At 39.9% G+C, this 20,289-nt stretch overlaps 1 protein-coding gene across 3 annotated transcripts in view; it reads left to right on the top strand.

The window, feature by feature from the left end:
* Window positions 1–20,289, top strand: part of DOCK1 (dedicator of cytokinesis 1) — a 545,102-nt gene that overhangs the window by 63,347 nt on the left and 461,466 nt on the right. For 2 of the 3 annotated variants that reach the window (XM_043551994.1, XM_027819633.3), the window contains exons 6-12: window positions 4,435–4,583; window positions 9,497–9,632; window positions 10,866–11,023; window positions 12,213–12,294; window positions 12,730–12,865; window positions 15,843–15,915; window positions 18,473–18,615. In XM_043551994.1, the coding sequence (XP_043407929.1) occupies window positions 4,435–4,583; window positions 9,497–9,632; window positions 10,866–11,023; window positions 12,213–12,294; window positions 12,730–12,865; window positions 15,843–15,915; window positions 18,473–18,615 (877 nt within the window). The remainder of the gene's footprint in view (window positions 1–4,434; window positions 4,584–9,496; window positions 9,633–10,865; window positions 11,024–12,212; window positions 12,295–12,729; window positions 12,866–15,842; window positions 15,916–18,472; window positions 18,616–20,289) is intronic. The other variant, XM_037903703.2, reaches the window with a different exon arrangement.

Raw genomic sequence — 20,289 nt, 5'->3', positions numbered from 1 at the left:
CGCAGAGCTTGGCTGTAGACAGTGGATCGTCTGGTGTGGTCAGGGTGAAAGCTGGAGGCATGTAGGTAGGAATAGCGGTCAGTACGTTTCCGGTATAGGGTGGTGTTTATGTGACCATCATTTATTAGCACTGTAGTGTCCAGGAAGTGGATCTCTTGTGTGGACTGGAGCAGGCTGAGGTTGATGGTGGGATGGAAATTGTTGAAATCATGGTGGAATTCCTCAAGGGCTTCTTCTCCATGGGTCCAGATGATGAAGATGTCATCAATGTAGCGCAAGTAGAGTAGGGGCGTTAAGGGACGAGAGCTGAGGAAGCGTTGTTCTAAGTCAGCCATAAAAATGTTGGCATACTGTGGGGCCATGCGGGTACCCATAGCAGTGCCGCTGATTTGAAGGTATACATTGTCCCCAAATGTAAAATAGTTATGGGTAAGGACAAAGTTTAGCCACCAGGTTAGCTGTGACATTATCGGGGATAGTGTTCTTGACGGCTTGTAGTCCATCTTTGTGTGGAATGTTGGTGTAGAGGGCTTCTACATCCATAGTGGCCAGGATGGTGTTATCAGGAAGATCACTGATGGATTGTAGTTTCCTCAGGAAGTCAGTGGTGTCTGGAAGGTAGCTTGGAGTTAGTTATGAATATTTTGTGACGATCTGGGCAGTTTCAGATAGTCTGCTTCTGTTTAAATATAGTGATTTTAAAAAATTATGGCTGAAATGCAAATAGTATTATTGTAGTCTAATACCACATTAGAGGAGATGCAGCATCCTGGTGCTCTTAGTTTGACGAATGTAAGATTAGCAAACCCATCTTCTTTAAAGAAAATGGGAAATTTCCACTTCAAAGTATGTTCTGTGCTATTTGATGCAAAATTTCTAGATGTCACGAACAGCTGTATGAAATGTATATTATGTGACTTCTGTTTTTATGGCAAAAGTAAAGTGAATATCCTCCAAAAATAAGATTTTGAGAAAGTAACTTGGGAAAAGTGAAGATAACAAGGAAATAAATTACTACTAGAGTGTGGTACTGAGCATGTCTCACATAAAGGGACACTTAAAAGAAGCTAGAAATTTTGACTGTTACAGGGTCTGATGCAAAATCCACTGCAGTCAATGGAAATATTCTGACACACTTCTGTGGGCTTTGGATGAGGCCCACAAAGGAGAAGGAAGGAGAGACAAAAATGAATTATGTTGGAAGTGAATCAGAGGATGAGATATCATATGGTACAGTTGAGGCGAGAGAGGGAATATCAGATGCAAGTGAATATAAAGTAGAAATTTGATATAATACTAGAGCAGTAATGCTTTTCTGGTGCAAGAGAAGGATGTGTGGGACAGGACCTGGAAGGGACAAAATATGAAAGGGGCAGAATTGGGAAGAATAACTAGGAAGAACAGAATGAGAAATGACCTTGGCTGTCAGGTAGAATGGTTTCTCTGATTGCCTGCTGTGCATTATCCTACTCCTCATCTTCCTTGTCCCCCAAATCCTCATCCCTGTTGCATGAGACTCCCCGCTTGCAGGTGTCCACGGACAGGGATGGGGTAATGGTAGGGGCCCCCCCTAGAATTGTATGCAGCTCATCATAGAAGCTGCATGTCTGGGGCTCTGACTCGGAGTGGCCGTTTGCCTCTTTGTTTTTTTGGTGGGCTTGCCTGAGCTCCTTAATTTTCATGCGGCACTGCTGCGGGTCCCTGTTGTATCCTCTGTCCATCATGCCCTTGGAGATTTTTGCAAATATTTTGGCATTTTGTCTTTTGGAACGGAGTTCTGATAGCACGGATTCGTATCCCCACACAGCGATCAGATCTAGTACCTCCCATTCAGTCCATAGCTGGAGCTCTTTTGCGATTCTGAGACTGCATGGTCACCTGTGCTGATGAGCTTGCCATGCTGTTCCAAACAGGAAATGAAATTCAAAAGTTCCCGGTGCTTTTCCTGTGTATCTGGCTAGTGCATCTGAGTTGAAAGTGCTGTCCAGAGCGGTCACAATGGAGCACTCTGGGATAGCTCCCGGTGACCAATACCGTTGAATTGTGTCCACACTAACCCAAATTTGACCTGGCGATGTCAATTTCAGTGGTGATCTTGTCGGGGAAGAGTACAGAAGTTGATTTTAAGAGCCCTTTAAGTTGACAAAAATGGCTTCATCATGTGGACGGGTGCAGGGTTAAATTGATCTAACGCTGCTAAATTCGACCTAAACTCGTAGTGTAGACCAGGGCTTAGTTATCCCTGCTAGTCCTTGGGGGACTGATAAATAGCATTGAGCCTGATCATGGCCTGCATGGGAGACCTCAGTGAAATATCATGACTGCAGGAAGATGTTGACAATTCCCTTTTGGATCAGTACTGAATCGGTGGCCTAGCATGTACTGCATGACATTATGATGTTGGAAGTGCTATCTTTCTGATCAGATATAACTGAGGTTCTGACTAAGGTTGTCACCCCCTGAGGTACAAAAAAAACAAGACATCCAGGATGAGCCTGAGTGCAAAAAACTAAAATTGGACAGCTGGCAGTGTGTACTAAACGCCCTTACAGATTTCCCAGGACAGCTGTATCAAAAAAGGGACAATCCTGGGAAAACCTGGGCAGGTGCCAACCCTAGATCTGACTACTTCTCATTTCTTTAAATATATCACAGTCTCTTTTTTAAGAATAGGGAGATTAACCCTGGTTTGCTGCCAAATGCCAACTGTGGTAAGTAATCTGTCTGCTTAATAGCCACTGTAGTTTCTCCGCTGGATATAACTAGGGCCCTACCAACTTCACGGCCATGAAAAATGTGTCATGGACTGTGAAATCTTGTCGCGCCCCCCCCCCTCCCCCCCATAAAATCTGGTCTTTTGTGTGCTTTTACTCTATAGTATACAGATTTCACAGGGGAGACCAACGTTTCTCAAATTGGGGGTCATGATGCAAAAAGGAGTTGCAGGGGGGTTGCAAGGTTATTTTAGGGGGGGTCGCGGTATTGCCACCCTTAGTTCTGTGCTGCCTTCAGAGGTGGGTGGCTGGAGAGCAGCAGCTGTTGGCCGGGCGCCCAGCTCTGAAGGCGGCGCCCTGCCAGCAGCAGCACAGAAGTAAGGGTGGCAATTCCATACCATGCCACCCTTACTTCTGTGCTGCTGCCTTCAGAGCTGGGTGGCCAGAGAGTGGCGGCTGCTGACTGAGGGCCCAGCTCTGCAGGCAGCAGTGCAGAAGTAAGGATGGCAATACCATACCATGTCATCCTTACTTCTGCGCTGCTGCTGGTGGCGGCTCTGCCTTCAAAGCTGGTCTCCCTGTCAGCAGCTGCCACTCTCCAGCTGCCCAGCCCTGAAGGCAGTGCCACCGCCAGCAGCAGCGCAGAAGTAAGGGTAACAGTACTGCAACCCCCCACCCCCTTGGAAAAACCCTGCGACAGCCGCCCTCCCCCCAACTCCTTTTTGGGTCAGGACCCCTACAATTGCAACACCATGAAATTTCAGATTTAAATAGCTGACATCATGAAATTTATGATTTTTAAAATCCTGTGACTGTGAAATTGACTGAAATGGACCATAAATTTGGTAGGGCGCTAGATGTAACATTCACTTGCTGCCCTAAACTGTTGTGTAGCATTGCTGTGCACTGTTAAGCAACCACTGCATCTCACTCCAGACGTGGCCCTGTTTCATGGTTGCTAAAGTTTAATCCTGTGTGTATTTATAAAAATACTATCAGAGAAATTACTTCTTCCCTCTCAAATATGGAATTCCATCTCCCTGTCCCCTGCTTTCTACCTTATTTTCCCCTCCTCCAAAATACTCTACTGCTCTGATGTGCTAGACAGCCTGTATTCAATTCTGAGCTAGACAGGTTAAGATCTGATCTCTTGCAATCCCAGAGCGCTGTAAACAGGTATTCAGTATCATCATAGATCCAGAAACACCTCTTCTTTTAAAGGCAGAACAAGTCCATCACCTCCACCCCAGTAAATTATACAGTATTACATTAGTCTTTAAAGCCAAGGTGTTCTTTCCCATATTATTCCTATAATGTTCCTGCTGTCTATCTGTCCTTCTGAATTCTGTGTAATGCCTGGTCCATGGAAAGATACCATATAAACAAAAAAGATGCCTTAATCCTGAATCATTCACTGTATTGAGTAAATCATGGTCCATGTTTTAAAGGGAGTTAGGTTCCTAAATCAGTATTTAGGCACCTAAATAGAAGGCAAGACTTTTGAAAGTGCTGAGAACCCAACGGTTGCCATTGAGAGGACAGCTGCGTGCTCAGCACTATTGGAAACCAGGCCTCTAACTTTGGAGCCTAGCTTTAGACACCTAGTTTTGAATCTCATGGCCCATATTTTTAATTTGTCATATAAAAACTCTAAAATGTGCTTAGTTATTTACCTTTTTAAAATAACATTTACAGTCTTGTTTATTTTATTTTCAAACAGCAAGATAACAGAGATATGTTCCACAGTGTACGACACATGATATATGATCTTATTGAATGGAGATCACAGATACTTTCTGGAACTCTACCCCAAGATGAGCTCAAGGAAATGAAAAAGAAAGTGACTGCCAAAATAGATTATGGAAACAGGTTTGTGATGACTACTTCATAGTGTGTGCTTCTTGAGAGAGTGGAGGGAATCAGCCTTGTCGTATTATATAGCAGTTCGAAGGCACCGGATATACATGAAGAAAGTATTTCTATAAGGAGTAGTACTTGTAGTTTAAGTAGCAATCTTTTTAGAGTACGGCAAAGTGGGAAAAATTGCAATATAAAAGCATTTTTGATACAGTACAAATTATAATTTGTGTACTAGACTCCTTCTGTTAAACTGTCACTCATAAACTTTGTGATACTATCAGTTTGATGTCAGATTAAAGCTATGATTTTTGTGAGGTCAGATGAAAGATATAAATGTTCCTGTCTTTCAAAACCCTTTGCCAATTCACATAAACTGTTGCTGCCTCTCTGGCACCATCGACTGTTTGCACTCTGAACTTGTTAATGCTCTCATGCAGTGCTAGAGGATTTGTCTGGGAAACGTGGGGTATCTCATTGTGCTGCTGCTTGTGTAGTATCTAGCTTGTATTAATGGTTATACTGTTGATTAGATTTCATAAGCATTTATATTCATCCAGAAGACGAGGATAAAAACCAGGAATGGCACCTAATCAATGACAAATGTTAGAATGGGGCATGCATCAGATATGTCAGCAACTTAGATGAGGTGACTTTTGATTTAAGGCTAAGCCTTCTGAAAACTATTTGGATGGAGGGAATGTTGTGTTTGAAAATTGAACTGGTTAATGGTAGATTAAATCATCCCACGGTAAGGAGGAATGCTGTACTATTCAGTTGTGACATTATTTTTTAATTGAAAGCGAGGACTCTTACCTTGCTTATACACAAAATTGGAATCTGGTCAAAGTAGCAGTCTGAATAATGAGAAGGTGGGGTAATATAAGGTTTTGAACTCCTGGTGATGGAAGATTGATCAGCCAAACTTTCTTTAAGTGCCACTGTAGTATGATTAGCTCATGAGGATTCATCAGTTTGTGCTTTGCTACTTAAATACTGCAGGTTTTTCAGTTCTTGTGCCCATGTACTTTATCAGCAAAATTAGTGATAAAAAAATCGCTAATTCCATTCAGTAAGTAATTTAGCATTTATAATCCAAGATATGGTCTGTTGTACCCCAGTAGACAGTTAACCAGATGTTGTTGATATTATTTGTTTGGCTACTGCATTTTACCATCTGGCTAAGGAGTTGGTTAAAGTTACTCTGAATAACGTCCAGATGCTCAGTGTTCAACACAATAGAACATCTTGTACTGTGTCTTTTATTCATAATGTTCTGATGGACTAATTAAGTGATCAAAACATTCCCTGTAGAGTAGGGGAGAGAATTGAATTTGAACTTTTGAGTAAATATGCACATTTTAAAGGGTGCAGTATCTTTTTAGTGTAGCCATATATCGTGTTTTGCGTAAAATGAAATAAAATGACAATTTCTAATATCCAGACATAAGAAATATTCATTATGCATTAAATATATACTGTCTGGATTTCATGTATGTGCTTACTTTTCCCATTGTTTCCTGAAAGTAATTGGTTTTTACATAAATAAAGACAGGATACTAATTTTATTGTGCTGCAATAATCAAAAACGTAATCATTGTGGATTTATGGACTTTTGTTTTTTAAATGGGTAGATATGAGATTATGAGACTGGATCAGTTTATTGTGTGTCGATGACAGGTGTCTTTTTGGGGTTGAAAAGCTGATTGTAAACAAAATGAAACACTTGGGAACAACTCCTTAGTCATCAACATGTTTTTACAAATGTCACCTGTAAGTTAAAGAGAAATGAAAAGATAAAATCAACATAGTTTCTGCTCCTGTTCATTTGACAATCTGCGCCAGTGGGTTTCCACTGTGTTGTTCATAGTTGCAAGGTGGAATGATCAGTCACTGAGTATTAGATTATTTTCCCCCCCTGCCTGTCTACATTCTTCTAGACACAGGATGGCTCCTGTGCTTTCCTTAGCTCCAGGCAGACGCATTTGGCTTCTCACAGAGCGGACAACTGGCTGGATGGGTGTGCCAAATATCTGCAGTGGCAGGCTCCTGTAGCCACAGTTGTTGTAAATCCTCTCGTTCCGCTTCCAAACCTAGGCTAGGCGTGTCTCTGCCTTCTCACGACAGGCAGGAGAGGGTGTCATGTCCACACCTGTGGTAGCAGTGGCAGATGATGCCGTGCCTGCTCTTTATCTGAGGCTTCAATCGGAGAGTCCAGCTCCTCACCAGGTAGCCCTCCTTAGGAGCTGAAGCTAGTCAATGCATATTGCAAGGTTTCCTGAACTGTCCTCTGGCAACCCCACTCTCTTTAGCACTCATGTTCCACTGCAGAGCAAACAGTATTTCAAAGAGCCCACTGTCACAGATCCAGTTGGGCACCCTCTTGCAGAGGGAATCCAAGCCTCTGAGTCCCTGGATGGCTTAAGCCCCTCAAGGCTGAACGGAATCCGGCCGCCCCTCTAATCTCTGGGTCCCTCGGGGCACACTCTGGGTGTAGACCTCCTGTCTGCACCTCATCCTGAGAGCTGAAAAGTGCTGTCCAGCTGCCTAGCTCCTCTGGGCTCAATGCTGACCCTTCAGACTCCTTCATACTTAAACACATCTTCTCCCAGAACTGCACCCCAAAGGGATTCTCTCCCGGGGCATGCAGTAGTTGTAAAGTATTTTACACACAGGAGATGTACAGATCTAACACATTTGCTCTTTTTGTCATCTGCACAAACTTTCCCCCAGCACTGTGCTATTGTGCATGCTTCGAGAACAGATGCAACCTTTGGTGCAGCTGTTCTTTGATCTGTACTAGATCGGTCATCCTGGCACCCACCCCCAGAAGTTTGTATGCTGCTTGGAACTCATCTACAGTAAAGGACCCATAGAGACAACTACTCTAACAAGGAACGATTACTTACCTGTACAGTAACTGCAGTTCTTCGAGATTTTCTGTTCCTATTAATGCGCTACTACCTGCCCTTCTTCCCCTCTACTTTGAAGTCCTTGCCTTGGCTGGATTGCCCAGTTGAGAAGGTACCGGAGCGGCGACTGGTCCACCCTAACCTATATGCCCTTGAATCAGAACACAAGAATGTATAAGGCACAGATGCAGATCTTGCAGACACTGCAACCAAAAATCTCGGGTCAAAAGCCTGAGGGTTTGCACACATCTGAAGTGTAGCACACATAGGGCTAAAAATCTCAAAGAACTCCAGTTACTGTATGGGTAAGTAACCCCTCCTTCCCTTGGGAACCCTTTTGGGCTCAGGAAAGCAGGGAGGGCGTCCTGCATTATGCAGCCTCTAAATGCTAAGTTGCTTGAGACAAGAGACTCTGACCCATCAGCTCTTCACTATTGATAACTTTCAGCCCCTTCTATCAGGTGACATCCAGCTCCGCCTTCCCAGTTGACCAGAAAAGCCTGCCAGGTGACTTTGTCACCGTGAGGACCTGTCCCTTGCTAAACCTGTTCTGCTGGTTGGGAGCCCATCTTTTGTAAAGAGCTGTTCTCCTTCACTGGAAGAGTAGTTAACTGTGACAACTCTTTTGTTATTCTTTTGCCCCAAACCTTTGGAATTTTGGCCCTGCATAGAGGCAAACAGACAGCAGAGAAGGCAAAAGGATGCACGTTCAAAATTGAGTTTGCAGCCTGGTAAAGACACAGAATTTGTAATCTAACTCTGTTCATGACTTCTACAGACAGATTCCCAAATCATCACATCCTCTGCCCCAGCTTTTCTGAGCAGCAGACCAATAAACTTTAGCACTCCAATCCTTTCTCCTAACGTAGGGACAGATGATCGTTCTGTACAAAGACCCTGGAACACCACAGCACTTGGCACTCCCTTCCTCCTTCAACTCAAGGCAAATCATTGAAGAGTTTCTTGCACTGAGACTGGAGGATGCTCAAATTCTTAACAGTCCCGTGTTTCCTCCTCTCATGGGAATGATACTCTCAGGCCATTAGTTTAAGGTCCTCACATGGTAGTGTTTTATTTCAGGTAATCTGGAACATTATCTAGAGGGGATTTTCCCTGGGATCCTGTTCTTGGTGTGTCACACTGTCAAGGACTCCATGGCTCCATATGCTCATGAGGCTTCTCCTTTACCTTTATGGATGGCTCCTCCAGTTTCCGCACCCAGCTAGAAATGGTCCAGAGTCTTCCCTGCAGAAGAGAGGAAGGAGAAACTGCTACCTCCTGTCTGTGTGCTTCCTGCTCAGAAGAGTCAGGCTTTGTATGACACATTTCCATGCTGGATTGGGATTCACCCAGTTGAGATTTCTTGGACTCTAAGTTTTAGCAAACTCCTGATGAAAGGACTACCAAAACAAGAATTCACAGGAGAACTGGAAAGAGTAATTCCCTGAGGATATTTGGAAGATTAAGACCTTTACTTTTCCTCAAGGCCTTGGCCAAGATTGTTAGAGAGACTTGGAGCGATATAAACTGTATGTTCTTCATGCCTTGGTTTTATGACAAGTTCTGGAGCTGGCACGGTGGAAAACAGGTGATCCTCCCAAAAGATAGACTGTGTGTATGGGGAAAAAAAAAATCTTCTGAACAGGCTAACCCTTGAAACTTGGATCCTGCTGACAGAAAATTATACTCTTCCTTAAGGAATGATAAAGGTCTTAGTATCTCCTTTGCTGGGTCTCATAGCTTTTGCTTCTATAGATTTGTGGATTTCTAAAGGAACATGGACCTGCTTGCCAAGGAAGATTTTTAAAAAAGAAGCTAGAACTCATTTTTTTGACAACCAATTTGTATGTGATACTACTTACTTTGTTTGTCCAGAATGTCAAATGAGACAGAGCAGAAAAAGAGATTTTTCTCTTCATATAAATCAGGTATCTGTGATTACATATTCAACATTCTGCAACTCTTGCAGGCCTTTTATGCGTAATGATAAGTAATCTGTAACTTTTTACATAGGATTCTCGATTTGGATCTGGTTGTAAGGGATGAAGATGGCAACATTTTAGATCCAGAACAAACCAGCACAATCAGCCTTTTCAGAGCTCATGAAATAGCTTCCAAGCAAGTTGAGGAAAGACTACTAGAAGAAAAGGTAAGATACACTATCCCCAACTGTTATCTTTTTAAATTAAGAATCATGTAAATTAATGTCAAAAATAATGATAAAATATAATTAAAGCAGGAATTTGGCTTAGTCTTCTGTTTTAGTCCATGAAGCATTCTCAAGATTAAAAGTATCAAAAATACATTGTGTAGCTCATCTTATTTGGGCTGCATAACTTACCCACCTTTTAAAAACTGATTCCTATACTTCAGAAGTGTCAATGTTGATATAATAATCTACCAATAAATTAATTAATTGGTGGATTACTATGAGAGAGAACTACGAAGATGACGAGAGAGGAGATGCATATTTAATTAAATTGTATATATTAATGGTGGTTTTTCTTGAGGCTTAATTTGGGATACAGTGCTCTAGTTCAGATCAATTAATATTTTCATTAGGATTGTATATGGCATCCGTATCCTGAGTTTAAAAATGCACTTGCTGAATCATCTGTGGCAAGTAAAAAGGTTCCCTGGTAAATGTGCGGGCAAAGCAAAAAATTTTGCAGAATTTAAACTTTGCTTAAAAAATAAAATTCTCTCTCCCAAAGACCCGTCCAAATGTGAACTTTGAAATCTGCTCTTCTTGAGCTTTATGTAGATGGCTTTATTGTCTCTGCTGCTACTCACTGGTTTGCCAAGCAGGAGCAGAGCGTAATTAACAAGGGTCTGGATAGGTTGTGGTGATGTTTACTGTCGTCTTCTTGTTACTCTTGGGAAAACTTGAAGCAGCAACAATAGAGGTAGGCCCCAAAGTCATCCATTGTGGAGAAAGACTAAAAAACTAGGGGAAGGGCAGAGTAGCGATCCTGTCTTCTCCCCCTTCTTTCCTTGCAGCCTATAGGAGGCTAGGGAAAAAGTAGAAGAGTGGAGACAGAAGGAAAACTTTTCTGTTCTAGCAGACAAATTTGAAGCTCGATCGTTTGCTCCATTCTGTCCATTCCCCCTTGGTAGCTAGAAACTATACAAAACAGAACTCCAAGGAGGATCCAGGTAGAGCAGCCTGCCAGAAATCTCAGCACCCTTCCCGTTCCCACTATAGAAAATGGCAAAGGCTAGAGCTTCTTTCCCCTGGAGGGGACACACACTTCTTTTGCCCTAAATGTTTCAGGTAAACGTTTTGTAGTGGAAGGGTAAGATTTACGGATATGATTTAAGGGCGTGATTCTAGTTGTTAGTGCTGTTTAAATTTGACTGTTTTGTCTCTCTTAAATTACAGTCTCAAAAGCAGAACATTGATATTAACAGACAAGCCAAATTTGCCGCCACACCTTCATTTGCTTTATTTGTAAATTTAAAAAATGTAGTCTGCAAAATAGGAGAAGATGCTGAAGTCCTGATGTCTCTGTACGACCCACTAGAATCAAAGTTTATCAGGTTAGTGTCGTCTGTCTGTTGCATTATGTATACCTGTTTATCTTGTGCCTCTCTGGATTTGGTCAAGGAGTCACGGCAGATTGGAGAGGGCTTTTGGAAGGTCAGTTTGCTGGGTAAACTGTAGCGGGAAAGTTAGCTGGGAAGCATGGATTATACAGCACTTCATCTGCTTTATTCAACACAGCAACAGATTAGTCTCCCTTGCTTCAGCGCGTTAGAAATTTATAGTGTTCCTTATCGCATTGTCTTTAGTTCCACCTGTGTAGAGGTAAATGACACATGAACAAGGCTTGGCTCATTCACTGTTCAGCTGCCTTGGCAGTCATCAGAGAGAGTGAGTGTTCTGGATCCCCTGCTTCCTTACCGGACTGCATTCTACTAGGCTGAAGGAGAATTGCTCTTCTATTTATATTACATGCACAAAGCACAATGACAGCTGCTCACCGAGTAAATGTTCCTGTGATTGTAATAGAAGAGAAGCGCACCTGTGATATCAGGTTTAAAGAGACAAAAGAGTATATTACTTTTTGACCCCTGTAAAACTTCATCATTAGTATCCATATGTGGCTATATGAATTATAAAATTACTTCTGTAGGCATCTTAAAGTTAATGTTGATACATTTTTGGTTTAGATTTTGCAGTGTGGTTCTACTCTAAAAAGTGACTTTAAAAATGCAATTATGTGGTACCATATTTGTGACTGACTAAACAGATTAGGTCTGGAAATCAGATGGTTGGTTTGTGTTTTTTTCAAATTGCCTGCCATGCAAACTCAAACTGAGAACTGAAAGTCAAGCTGGGTTCTTTTGGCTCATGCATCACCAATGACAGAACTCAGTTAATTTTCCTACTGTTTCATGAGCTGAGTAAGAATCCAGCTCATTGTCCCAGAGCTGCACTGTTATTCCTGTATTAACAGGTGTAAAACCCTGAAACTAAACCCTCCCCCTCTCAAAATAATAAGAAAACTCCAAAATATAATTTAGTCAGTGAAATGGCAATGTTTACACACAAGGAACAAGCAGTTGGGTAAGAAGGTGCTATTTAGTATAATCACTTTACTGAGCAGAACCTCGCTTATAGTGCTGAAAAATAGGTTGTTTAATGTGAACTTAACCTAATTTTGTAACATCTGAACTCATATGTATATCTAAATACATATATATTTTAAAAACCTTGTTCTTACAGTGAAAACTATCTAGTTCGATGGTCAAGTTCTGGGCTGCCTAAAGACATAGACAGGTTACATAATCTTCGAGCTGTGTTCACTGTAAGTGTGCTTTTGTTTTTGCAGTGTTTAAAATGCTTTGTTTCCTATCTTGAAAAATGCTAAAGAGTTTAACAGGTAATAGACTACCTCTGCAGACTTGAATTTAGGTCCTGGAGAAACTTGTAAGTCACTCCTTGTTAATTACTCTAATGCAATTTCTGACAACTGTGGTTCATGTGGGTAAAGGCCAAGTTGAACCTCTGACAATTGTGAAAAAGATTTAAACTGTTCAAAAATAGTTGGACTCTTTGGCTTCTGTGTAAATTAATGGCTTAAGTATTGTTATGAAAATTCTATTGTCATGAGAATAACTTATTCTAATGCTAAAAGATGAAAAGACTAAATTCTGAACAACAGCTTGTCTTTCTGCTGGCTATTAAAGTAGAACCTGAAATGAACAGGATCCTTATAATGTATGGAAATTAATATTTCTAGGACCTTGGCAGCAAAGACCTGAAAAGAGAGAAAATCAGTTTTGTCTGTCAGATTGTAAGAGTAGGCAGAATGGAACTAAGAGACAACAATACAAGAAAACTAACCTCTGGGCTAAGACGACCTTTTGGAGTAGCAGGTAATCTATTCTTCTTAGCTTTTACATAGTCAGAATTCACTGTAAATAAGAGCTGCTTTTAGTATTGAATAATTGCTCCATGTTTTTGTCAGCATTTTGGTAAGGGGGAAAAACAAGCTACTAAATCTTTTGTGTGTATCTTAGATACATATGTTACACTGGATGTAATTTCACTTAGGAAGGAAAAATCAAATGCACAACTACAAAATGGCGAATAACTGGCTAGGTGGTAGTACTATGGAGGGTATGGTGGATCACAAGTTGAATATGAATCAATACTCTGATGCATTTTTTAAAAAAGGCTAATATCGTTCTGGGCAGTGATAAACAGGAGTGTTGTATGTAAGACACTGGTGAGGCCTCTGCTGGAGTACTGTGTCCAGTTCTGGGCGCTGCATTTTAGGAGAGATGTGGACAAGATGGGAGAGTCCAGAGGAGAGCTACAAAAATAATTAAAGGTTTAGAAAATCTGGTCTATAAGAGAAGGGTTTAAAAAGCTGGACGTGTTTAGTCTTGAGAAAAGAAGACTTGAGGGAAGACCTGATAAGTTAAATATGTTAACAGCTATTAGAAAGCGGACAGTGATCAATTGTTACCAATGTCTACTGAAGGTAGGACAACAAGTAATTTAATCTTGCAAGAGAGATTTAAGTTAGATATTAGAAAAAAATTTCTAATTATAAGGGTAGTTAAGTTCTGGAATAAGCTTCCAACGGAGGTTGTGGAATCCCTATCATTGGAGGTTTTTAAGAGTATGTTGGACAAACACCTGCCAGGGATGGCCTAGGTTTATTTGGTCCTGTTTCAGCATAGGGGGATGGACTTGATGATCTCTTGAGGTTCTTTTCAGCTGTACAGTTTTATGCTTCTGTAGGATTCTGTGTATAGCATCAGGTATTTTAAAATCTGAATGGAAATGTCCAAGTGCACTATAGCTTAGAGTTTAAATCAGATTAATTCTCTTCCTGCGGAATATACTACCTTTTAAAATGTTTGAAATGGCAGAGCATCAACTGGGCTAGAGGTTATGAAGTCACTCAGGAATAAGTGATTTAGCTGGTTTTGAACAAAAGGCAGATACTCAGAATTATTAAGGAGAAGGTGCAGAGAGACGGAAGGTCAAAAATCACATGATAAAATTGCTCAAATAAAGTGGAGAACACAAATAACTTAATTGTTGACTGCATAGTTACATGAATTCATCATATGCCCTGTTTCTGCTACCCTTTGTAATTACTTTCAGAAACAAACTACTTTGCCCTTAATAAAAACACAAGCAAAAGGAAGGCATTTTTTATTAACACACACAGTTGTGCGAGAACGATGTATGTTAAGATAATATTTTCCAAAATATAAGTAATAAGTAGGCTTCTAGCTCACATGGCGTACACAGTGAGAAGATTTAAGCATTGATTAGTTTAGGTTTTAATGGGCTCTTATTGACATTAAAACATGCACCAGGGAGGTCATTTAAAAAAATTCTCAAGGCTTTTGACAACTAAGGGCTTGTCTACATGGGGAAGTTAGTGTGCAATAAGCTCGGGTGTGAATGTAAAGCACACTGGCTACTCTGTGCCAACTCCCTGTGTGGACATTTTTTCTGTGCACTAAGAGTGCCTTTGTGTGCAATAGCTTAAGGCACCTTGGGGGTGTCTTAAGAGAGCCGTTGGGCTGTTTAGTTTAGTCCACAGAAAGTGTGTCCACGTGGGAAGCTAGTCCAGAGTAGCAAGTGGGGTCCTCTTCCTTATATAGACGAGCCCCCAAAGTTCCTTACTATTCTCTACCTATTCCCTATAGTAAAGGGAATTCTTCACATGCTGAGGTAACCATATGTTGAAATTCAAATAAGCTCTACCTTTCCCTGTTGTACTCTTAAATACAGTACAGCAGTTTACAGCAAATTAAGAGAAATGTTCAGATATACAATATTTCATCATGTTCATTTAGACTAATATGGAATTTCCTCCGCTTCTAATTAAAGTAAATTTATATCCCTTCAGTGGTCTAGCCTCTACAGAGCAACATAATCACAAAAACTTGAGGAGGTATAAACTTCCCAGGAGGGCGTAATGGTAATAATGCACATAGAATCTGAAGACCATGACTGCTCTGTGTGTTCGTGTTCTTTTCAAGGGTGGAATTTCATGGCTGGTTGTGTCTGAATGGCTCTGTTCACCAGTATTATGCCAATGATCTCCTAGTTCCTATATAAATCAAACAATATCTTGATATAAAGGCCATGTAACTTTTGTTTGACACAACAAAGAAGAACGTTGGTGGGCTACTATCTTTCATTTTATAGTACTATTCAAGGAACATACGACAGTGTTACTAGCCAACCTAATGTCATTTTCTCCAGATATCATTTGTAAAGCAGTGACGTGATTTGTTCCTATATACTCACAAAATATTATATGAACACTGTCCTAGAAGGATCCTGAGGTGAATTATTTCAAAGACGGTTTATGACCTTTCCTACCTCCACTCATCCTTGCACCTGACTATGTCACATCTCATGGCTATTGAAAATTAAATATAAATTTGAAGACTAAAATATTCTCTCTCTCTTTCTCAAATGAAGAAATAACTTCACTAATAGTTTTCTTCATCAGGCCAGGCCCTCGATTAATAAAGTGGTGATTTGTATTGAGATTTAGATCCCTGGAGGCAATAAGCTTCTTGGTTGTTCATGTAAGCAGAAGTTTAAAATAATGTCACATGATGGTACATGTGACAAAACAAAAGCTTGTATCCACATCTACTAGTAGCTTCAGAGGATGCCATTTATTTCACTGATGTGAAAACTGAGTCTGTATTTGAAACATGAACCTATGCTGCAAAAGAACTATACTGGTTTTATGCCATTGTTAATTTCTTTCATTAGAGATGAAGCGACTGTAGTACACTGTTTGTTTGTCTCTCCCCTAGCCTGCCTTTGTTGATCAATTTATTGCAGTAGCTTTGTTTTTTATTTCAGTAATGGAAGTAACTGACATAATTAGTGGGAAAGTTGATGATGAGGACAAACAACACTTTATACCATTTCAGCCGTAAGTATATAGAATAATGTAAGCATTGTCAGAGGATTTAAGGCAGATTAAATGTAAAATACTTTTCAGTGTCAACTTTTGAAATTGATCTTACAGACCACTAATGTTATGTAGATATTTTGAAGTTGGTAAATTTGCTACAGGTTGGAATTTTAACACATGAGGTCTTAAATGTATTTTTCCCCCCTTCTTAGTTCTTCACTTATTTATTTGGAATGAATAGTGATGCCAAAAAAAAAAAATTCACCCATTTCTAAGTGCTTTCTTAGCTTCAACTTTAAACATGTCTTTTCCATTTTTGTGTGTGAAGGAGCCTGGAACTAACTAGATGGGCCCAGGATTTTTGAGATAGACGTTTTAAGCTTCTTTCCTTTATATGTTACTGGTTCCAGTCTAGTCAAGGTTGGTAATGACCAGAAGCTGTTACTGTCTGATGGATGTTAAGTGTCCTGTGTGAAATGAGTTGATTGTATCACATGACTGTCCATGTCACTAAATCACCACCATAATTGGCACTAATTGGCAGATAATTAAAGATAGAGAAACCAAAGAATGAATGGGCATGGGAACTGAAATAACTCCTCATACGTATAACTAGTTTTCCAGTGAAATAAAAGGAACCACTATGCCATGTGAAACTTCACAGTGTTATCAGATATTTTTAAGATTAAAAGAAAGCACTGAAATGTACTGTCAAAGGTCAGACGTAGATTTTACTTTGGATTTCTTAATTTGTTTTTGTGGTTTGAGTAAGTCTGAATGTTTGTATTTGTGTGTATGTGGATAGGCTTTCTTCCTTTTTTAACGAAAAAATAGTCCTTTTTAGAAGTGTGTGCTTACTATTAACAAAGGAATTAAAATGTGTGGGGATTTTAAAGATTCCAACTTTAATATCATAAAATGAGGAAGGGGTAGTGGGGATAAAAAAAGTACATCCCCATTAAAATACAAATACTCAGCTTTACCATTGTTGAATGCAGTGTTGGTGTAGTTGTGTTGGTCCCAGGATATGAGAGACAGAAGGTGGGTGAGGTGATATCTTTTATTGGACCACCTTCAGTTGGTGAGAGAGACAAGTTTTGTCCAATAAAATATATTACCTCTCCCATCTTGTCTCAGCTTTACCATTGTAAGAAATGTAGACCACAATGCTGTTATATAACTGAGTTCCCTTTTGACTTAATCTACTCCTAGATTTCGTGAGTGTTTTTTTATAAATCTAGAGAGCAATAGACTAAAATAATGTAATATCAAATAACTTCAGTATGGAAACTAGGTCTAATTAAAAAGTACAAGAGTTAGCAGGGATGTTTGGGGAGCTTAACAGAAAATTTGAGATTGCAGAATCTATAGAAAGAAATCAGGTGACTAGCACTATGTGCCTAATGGCTTTAGTCCTGGCCACTTCATATTTGTATTTCATGATAACAGTGGAATTTGTGTATAAGACATAATAGTCTGTAGAACAGTAACACAGTTCTATAGTTCAAGGAAAGTAGAAGCTTTTAAAGAAGAGTGTCTTTGTGAGATTTATTTATTGTATTTAAACAATGACAGTGTGGAAGTATGCACAGAAAATGAATCTTTGTGGATCAAGAAAGTGGATGCTAATGGAATGTTTAGCTTTTTGCTCCATTAAAACTGATTTATAGTCTGTTTATATACAAACCAGCTTTTGGAAAGGGTGTGTAATATGTTTTTGTTGTGTTTTTTTTCTTCAGTAAATTAAAATATTCTTCAAAGTATACACCAAGAATATGAGTAATGTGCAAACACACAAAGAATAGCTTTGTCGTTGTTTCCAATGTTGACTTAAACACTGTGTATAAGAAGCATATTTTCTTACTCATTTCATGCTGTGCTTTTGTTGTGCTACATGCAATTCTGTTTCATATGTGTGTTTGTATTCATTCACTGGCCGCCAACACAACAACTGTCAGAAGCACTTGGCAAGACTGGTGTGGTACTTAAATGACATTTGTAAATGTTGCATTTCTTTTATAATTTTCACATTTTCTTTTCTTCACCTAGTATAACAAAATGATGGATTATCTGTTTTTCTTCCACTAAGCCATTTCAGTTAAATTTAGAAGTTTTCTCTTCTGTAAAATCCATCAAACCATATACACTACCTCTTAATATATTCAATTTGTAGAAGCTGTCCTGAAGGTTGCACAGAATTAACATACTGTACATTTTTGCAAAATCATCCCAATTGGATTCCAGTATTTATCATGGGTCTCTCAGGAGATCAGTGTTCTTCTTTACTACTATACATGCTATTTATTGGAAGTGGGATTGGGACCTGACACATGCATGTTTCTGTTGGGAAGGGTAACATAGGATTGCTTGACTTCTCTTTAGCAGGTCAGCATTTTCCTGATTAATGATCTTCCTATGTCTTTCTTGTTACCTTTCCTGTCTTTTGTCTTGCGTTGACTAATAAATACTCTTCGTCACAACTATGATATGATCTTTTGTGTTCCCTTGTTACTGTGACTTCTGGTTTTCTGTGACCCTTTGTTTCCTGGTGTTGGTCGTCATGTGCATCCTCCAGGCTAGCATTGGATGACGCCATTCGACACAAGCAGCTGAACATATCATCCCGTTTTTCACCCAGGGTGGCAGGGGAGAATGATTTCCTTCAGACTGTTATAAACAAAGTGATTGCTGCTAAAGAAGTTAACCACAAGGGTCAGGGTAGGTACTCTTCTTTATGTAAACTGGAATACAAAATATATCCTTGCTTCACATCATCTGACTATTTTAATTTGGACTGGAGGATTCATTTTTTTTGTTTGCTTGCTATTGTTTGGTACCAAAAAAGACACCTGTCCTGTTTTCCCCCCGCCCCTGCTTCTTCCTCCCTCCCTCCCTCCCTCTCTCTCTCTCCGTGCCCCCTTTCCCCCGCTTCCCTTTTTGGGAGTATTGTTATCCTACAGATTGTCTTCTGTCCTTCTTATGCAGTGGTTGGCCACTTTTACATGCGTCTGTATTTCTGCCCTATCCACTCTTGTATGTTTGTGTATTGAAAGCAATGACTTCAAGAACTGGCTTTCATGCCTTTGAACCCTGGCACGCCCTGGGCCCATCAAAGGGATGGGGGGAGTGTTCCTCTCCCCCCATTTTTCTCATTTTTTCCTATCAGCAATTGTAGTCAAAGCAGTTGGTCTGCTGTCAATACGACAAGGCAGTTACTCTCCTCGGAACTGATACCAACTTGTGTTTTGAGTTGGTAAAGGAGGGCTGCAAAATAAACAACACTGTTAATTACTGTCTATAGGTTGAACAGATAATTCAGTGTATCCTCTACTGACATGAATATAAATATAAAAGATATATACTAGTTAAAAAAAAATTAAATGCATTCCAGCCCTATTGCTATATACTTGATTTGTTCTTTTTCTGGGTCTTGGATTAACTCATCATTGTATAAGTAAATGCAGAATCTCAGTTTACCAATTTTCTCTTGGCACTGTTTTTCTTCTATTTATAAAGTGTCTGAGCAAAGGGATTAAAGAAAATACACTTCGATCACTCATATACTTTAAATATGAGAGAAGTGTGCATAACATAGCTTTTTTTATACAATCGCAATATAAAGAGGAGAATGGGTTTTGTTTTAAGAAGTTTTTCTGCTATTTTGAACTGCCACTCCAGCCAATATTTGTAGGGAGGTATATTATTACAAGTTACTAAATTGTAACTTTCTTAAATTTACTTTTGGATTCTTCATCTGTAAAAATAAAAAATTAGTGGATGGGAGAGTACTTGCTGCAAGTGCACAAGTTGCTGATTGTGTTATTATCCTGTTGCAAACATTATGCATTCGGTTTTTTTATAAGATTTGCTTAATAGATATACCGTTTTATTGTATTGTTTCTTTTTCTTTCACTTCTATAGTTGCCTTTGTTATTATTTAACTCTTATACTTCATTGCAATGACCTCCATTAAGGAGTCTGTTTACCAGGTTATCACTCATTGGTATCTGAGATTCCACAGTTCTCATCTGTGCCATAGCGCAGGAAGTAATTGCATGGTGTCTGTTGGCAAATGCTGACGTTTTAAAGGCATCGTTGAAGTTTTCAGAACGGTACATACAGTACAAGTTATACTTTCCTAGGCTATCCCCATATATGAAATGCAAAAATGACCTCACCGCACATGAAGCGGTGGGGCCGTTTGTTTGGCTTGTTGTCGGAAGCATGTTGCTCCTTGCAGGGTTAGAGAACCAGAGATACTTGCTACACAGGCAGGCGGCTCCATGCCTGGTTAGTTTTGGGAACACTGATCCATCCTTCCCACCAGGTGACCGGTGTGTGTCTGGGGGAAGCTATTTATGCCCTCATGTACAATAAAAGCCTATTCAAAAA

This window comes from Chelonia mydas, chromosome 7 (genome assembly GCF_015237465.2).
Source record: "Chelonia mydas isolate rCheMyd1 chromosome 7, rCheMyd1.pri.v2, whole genome shotgun sequence".
Classification (NCBI taxonomy): Eukaryota; Metazoa; Chordata; order Testudines; family Cheloniidae; genus Chelonia; species Chelonia mydas.
This window is presented reverse-complemented; position numbering and strand designations above follow the sequence as displayed.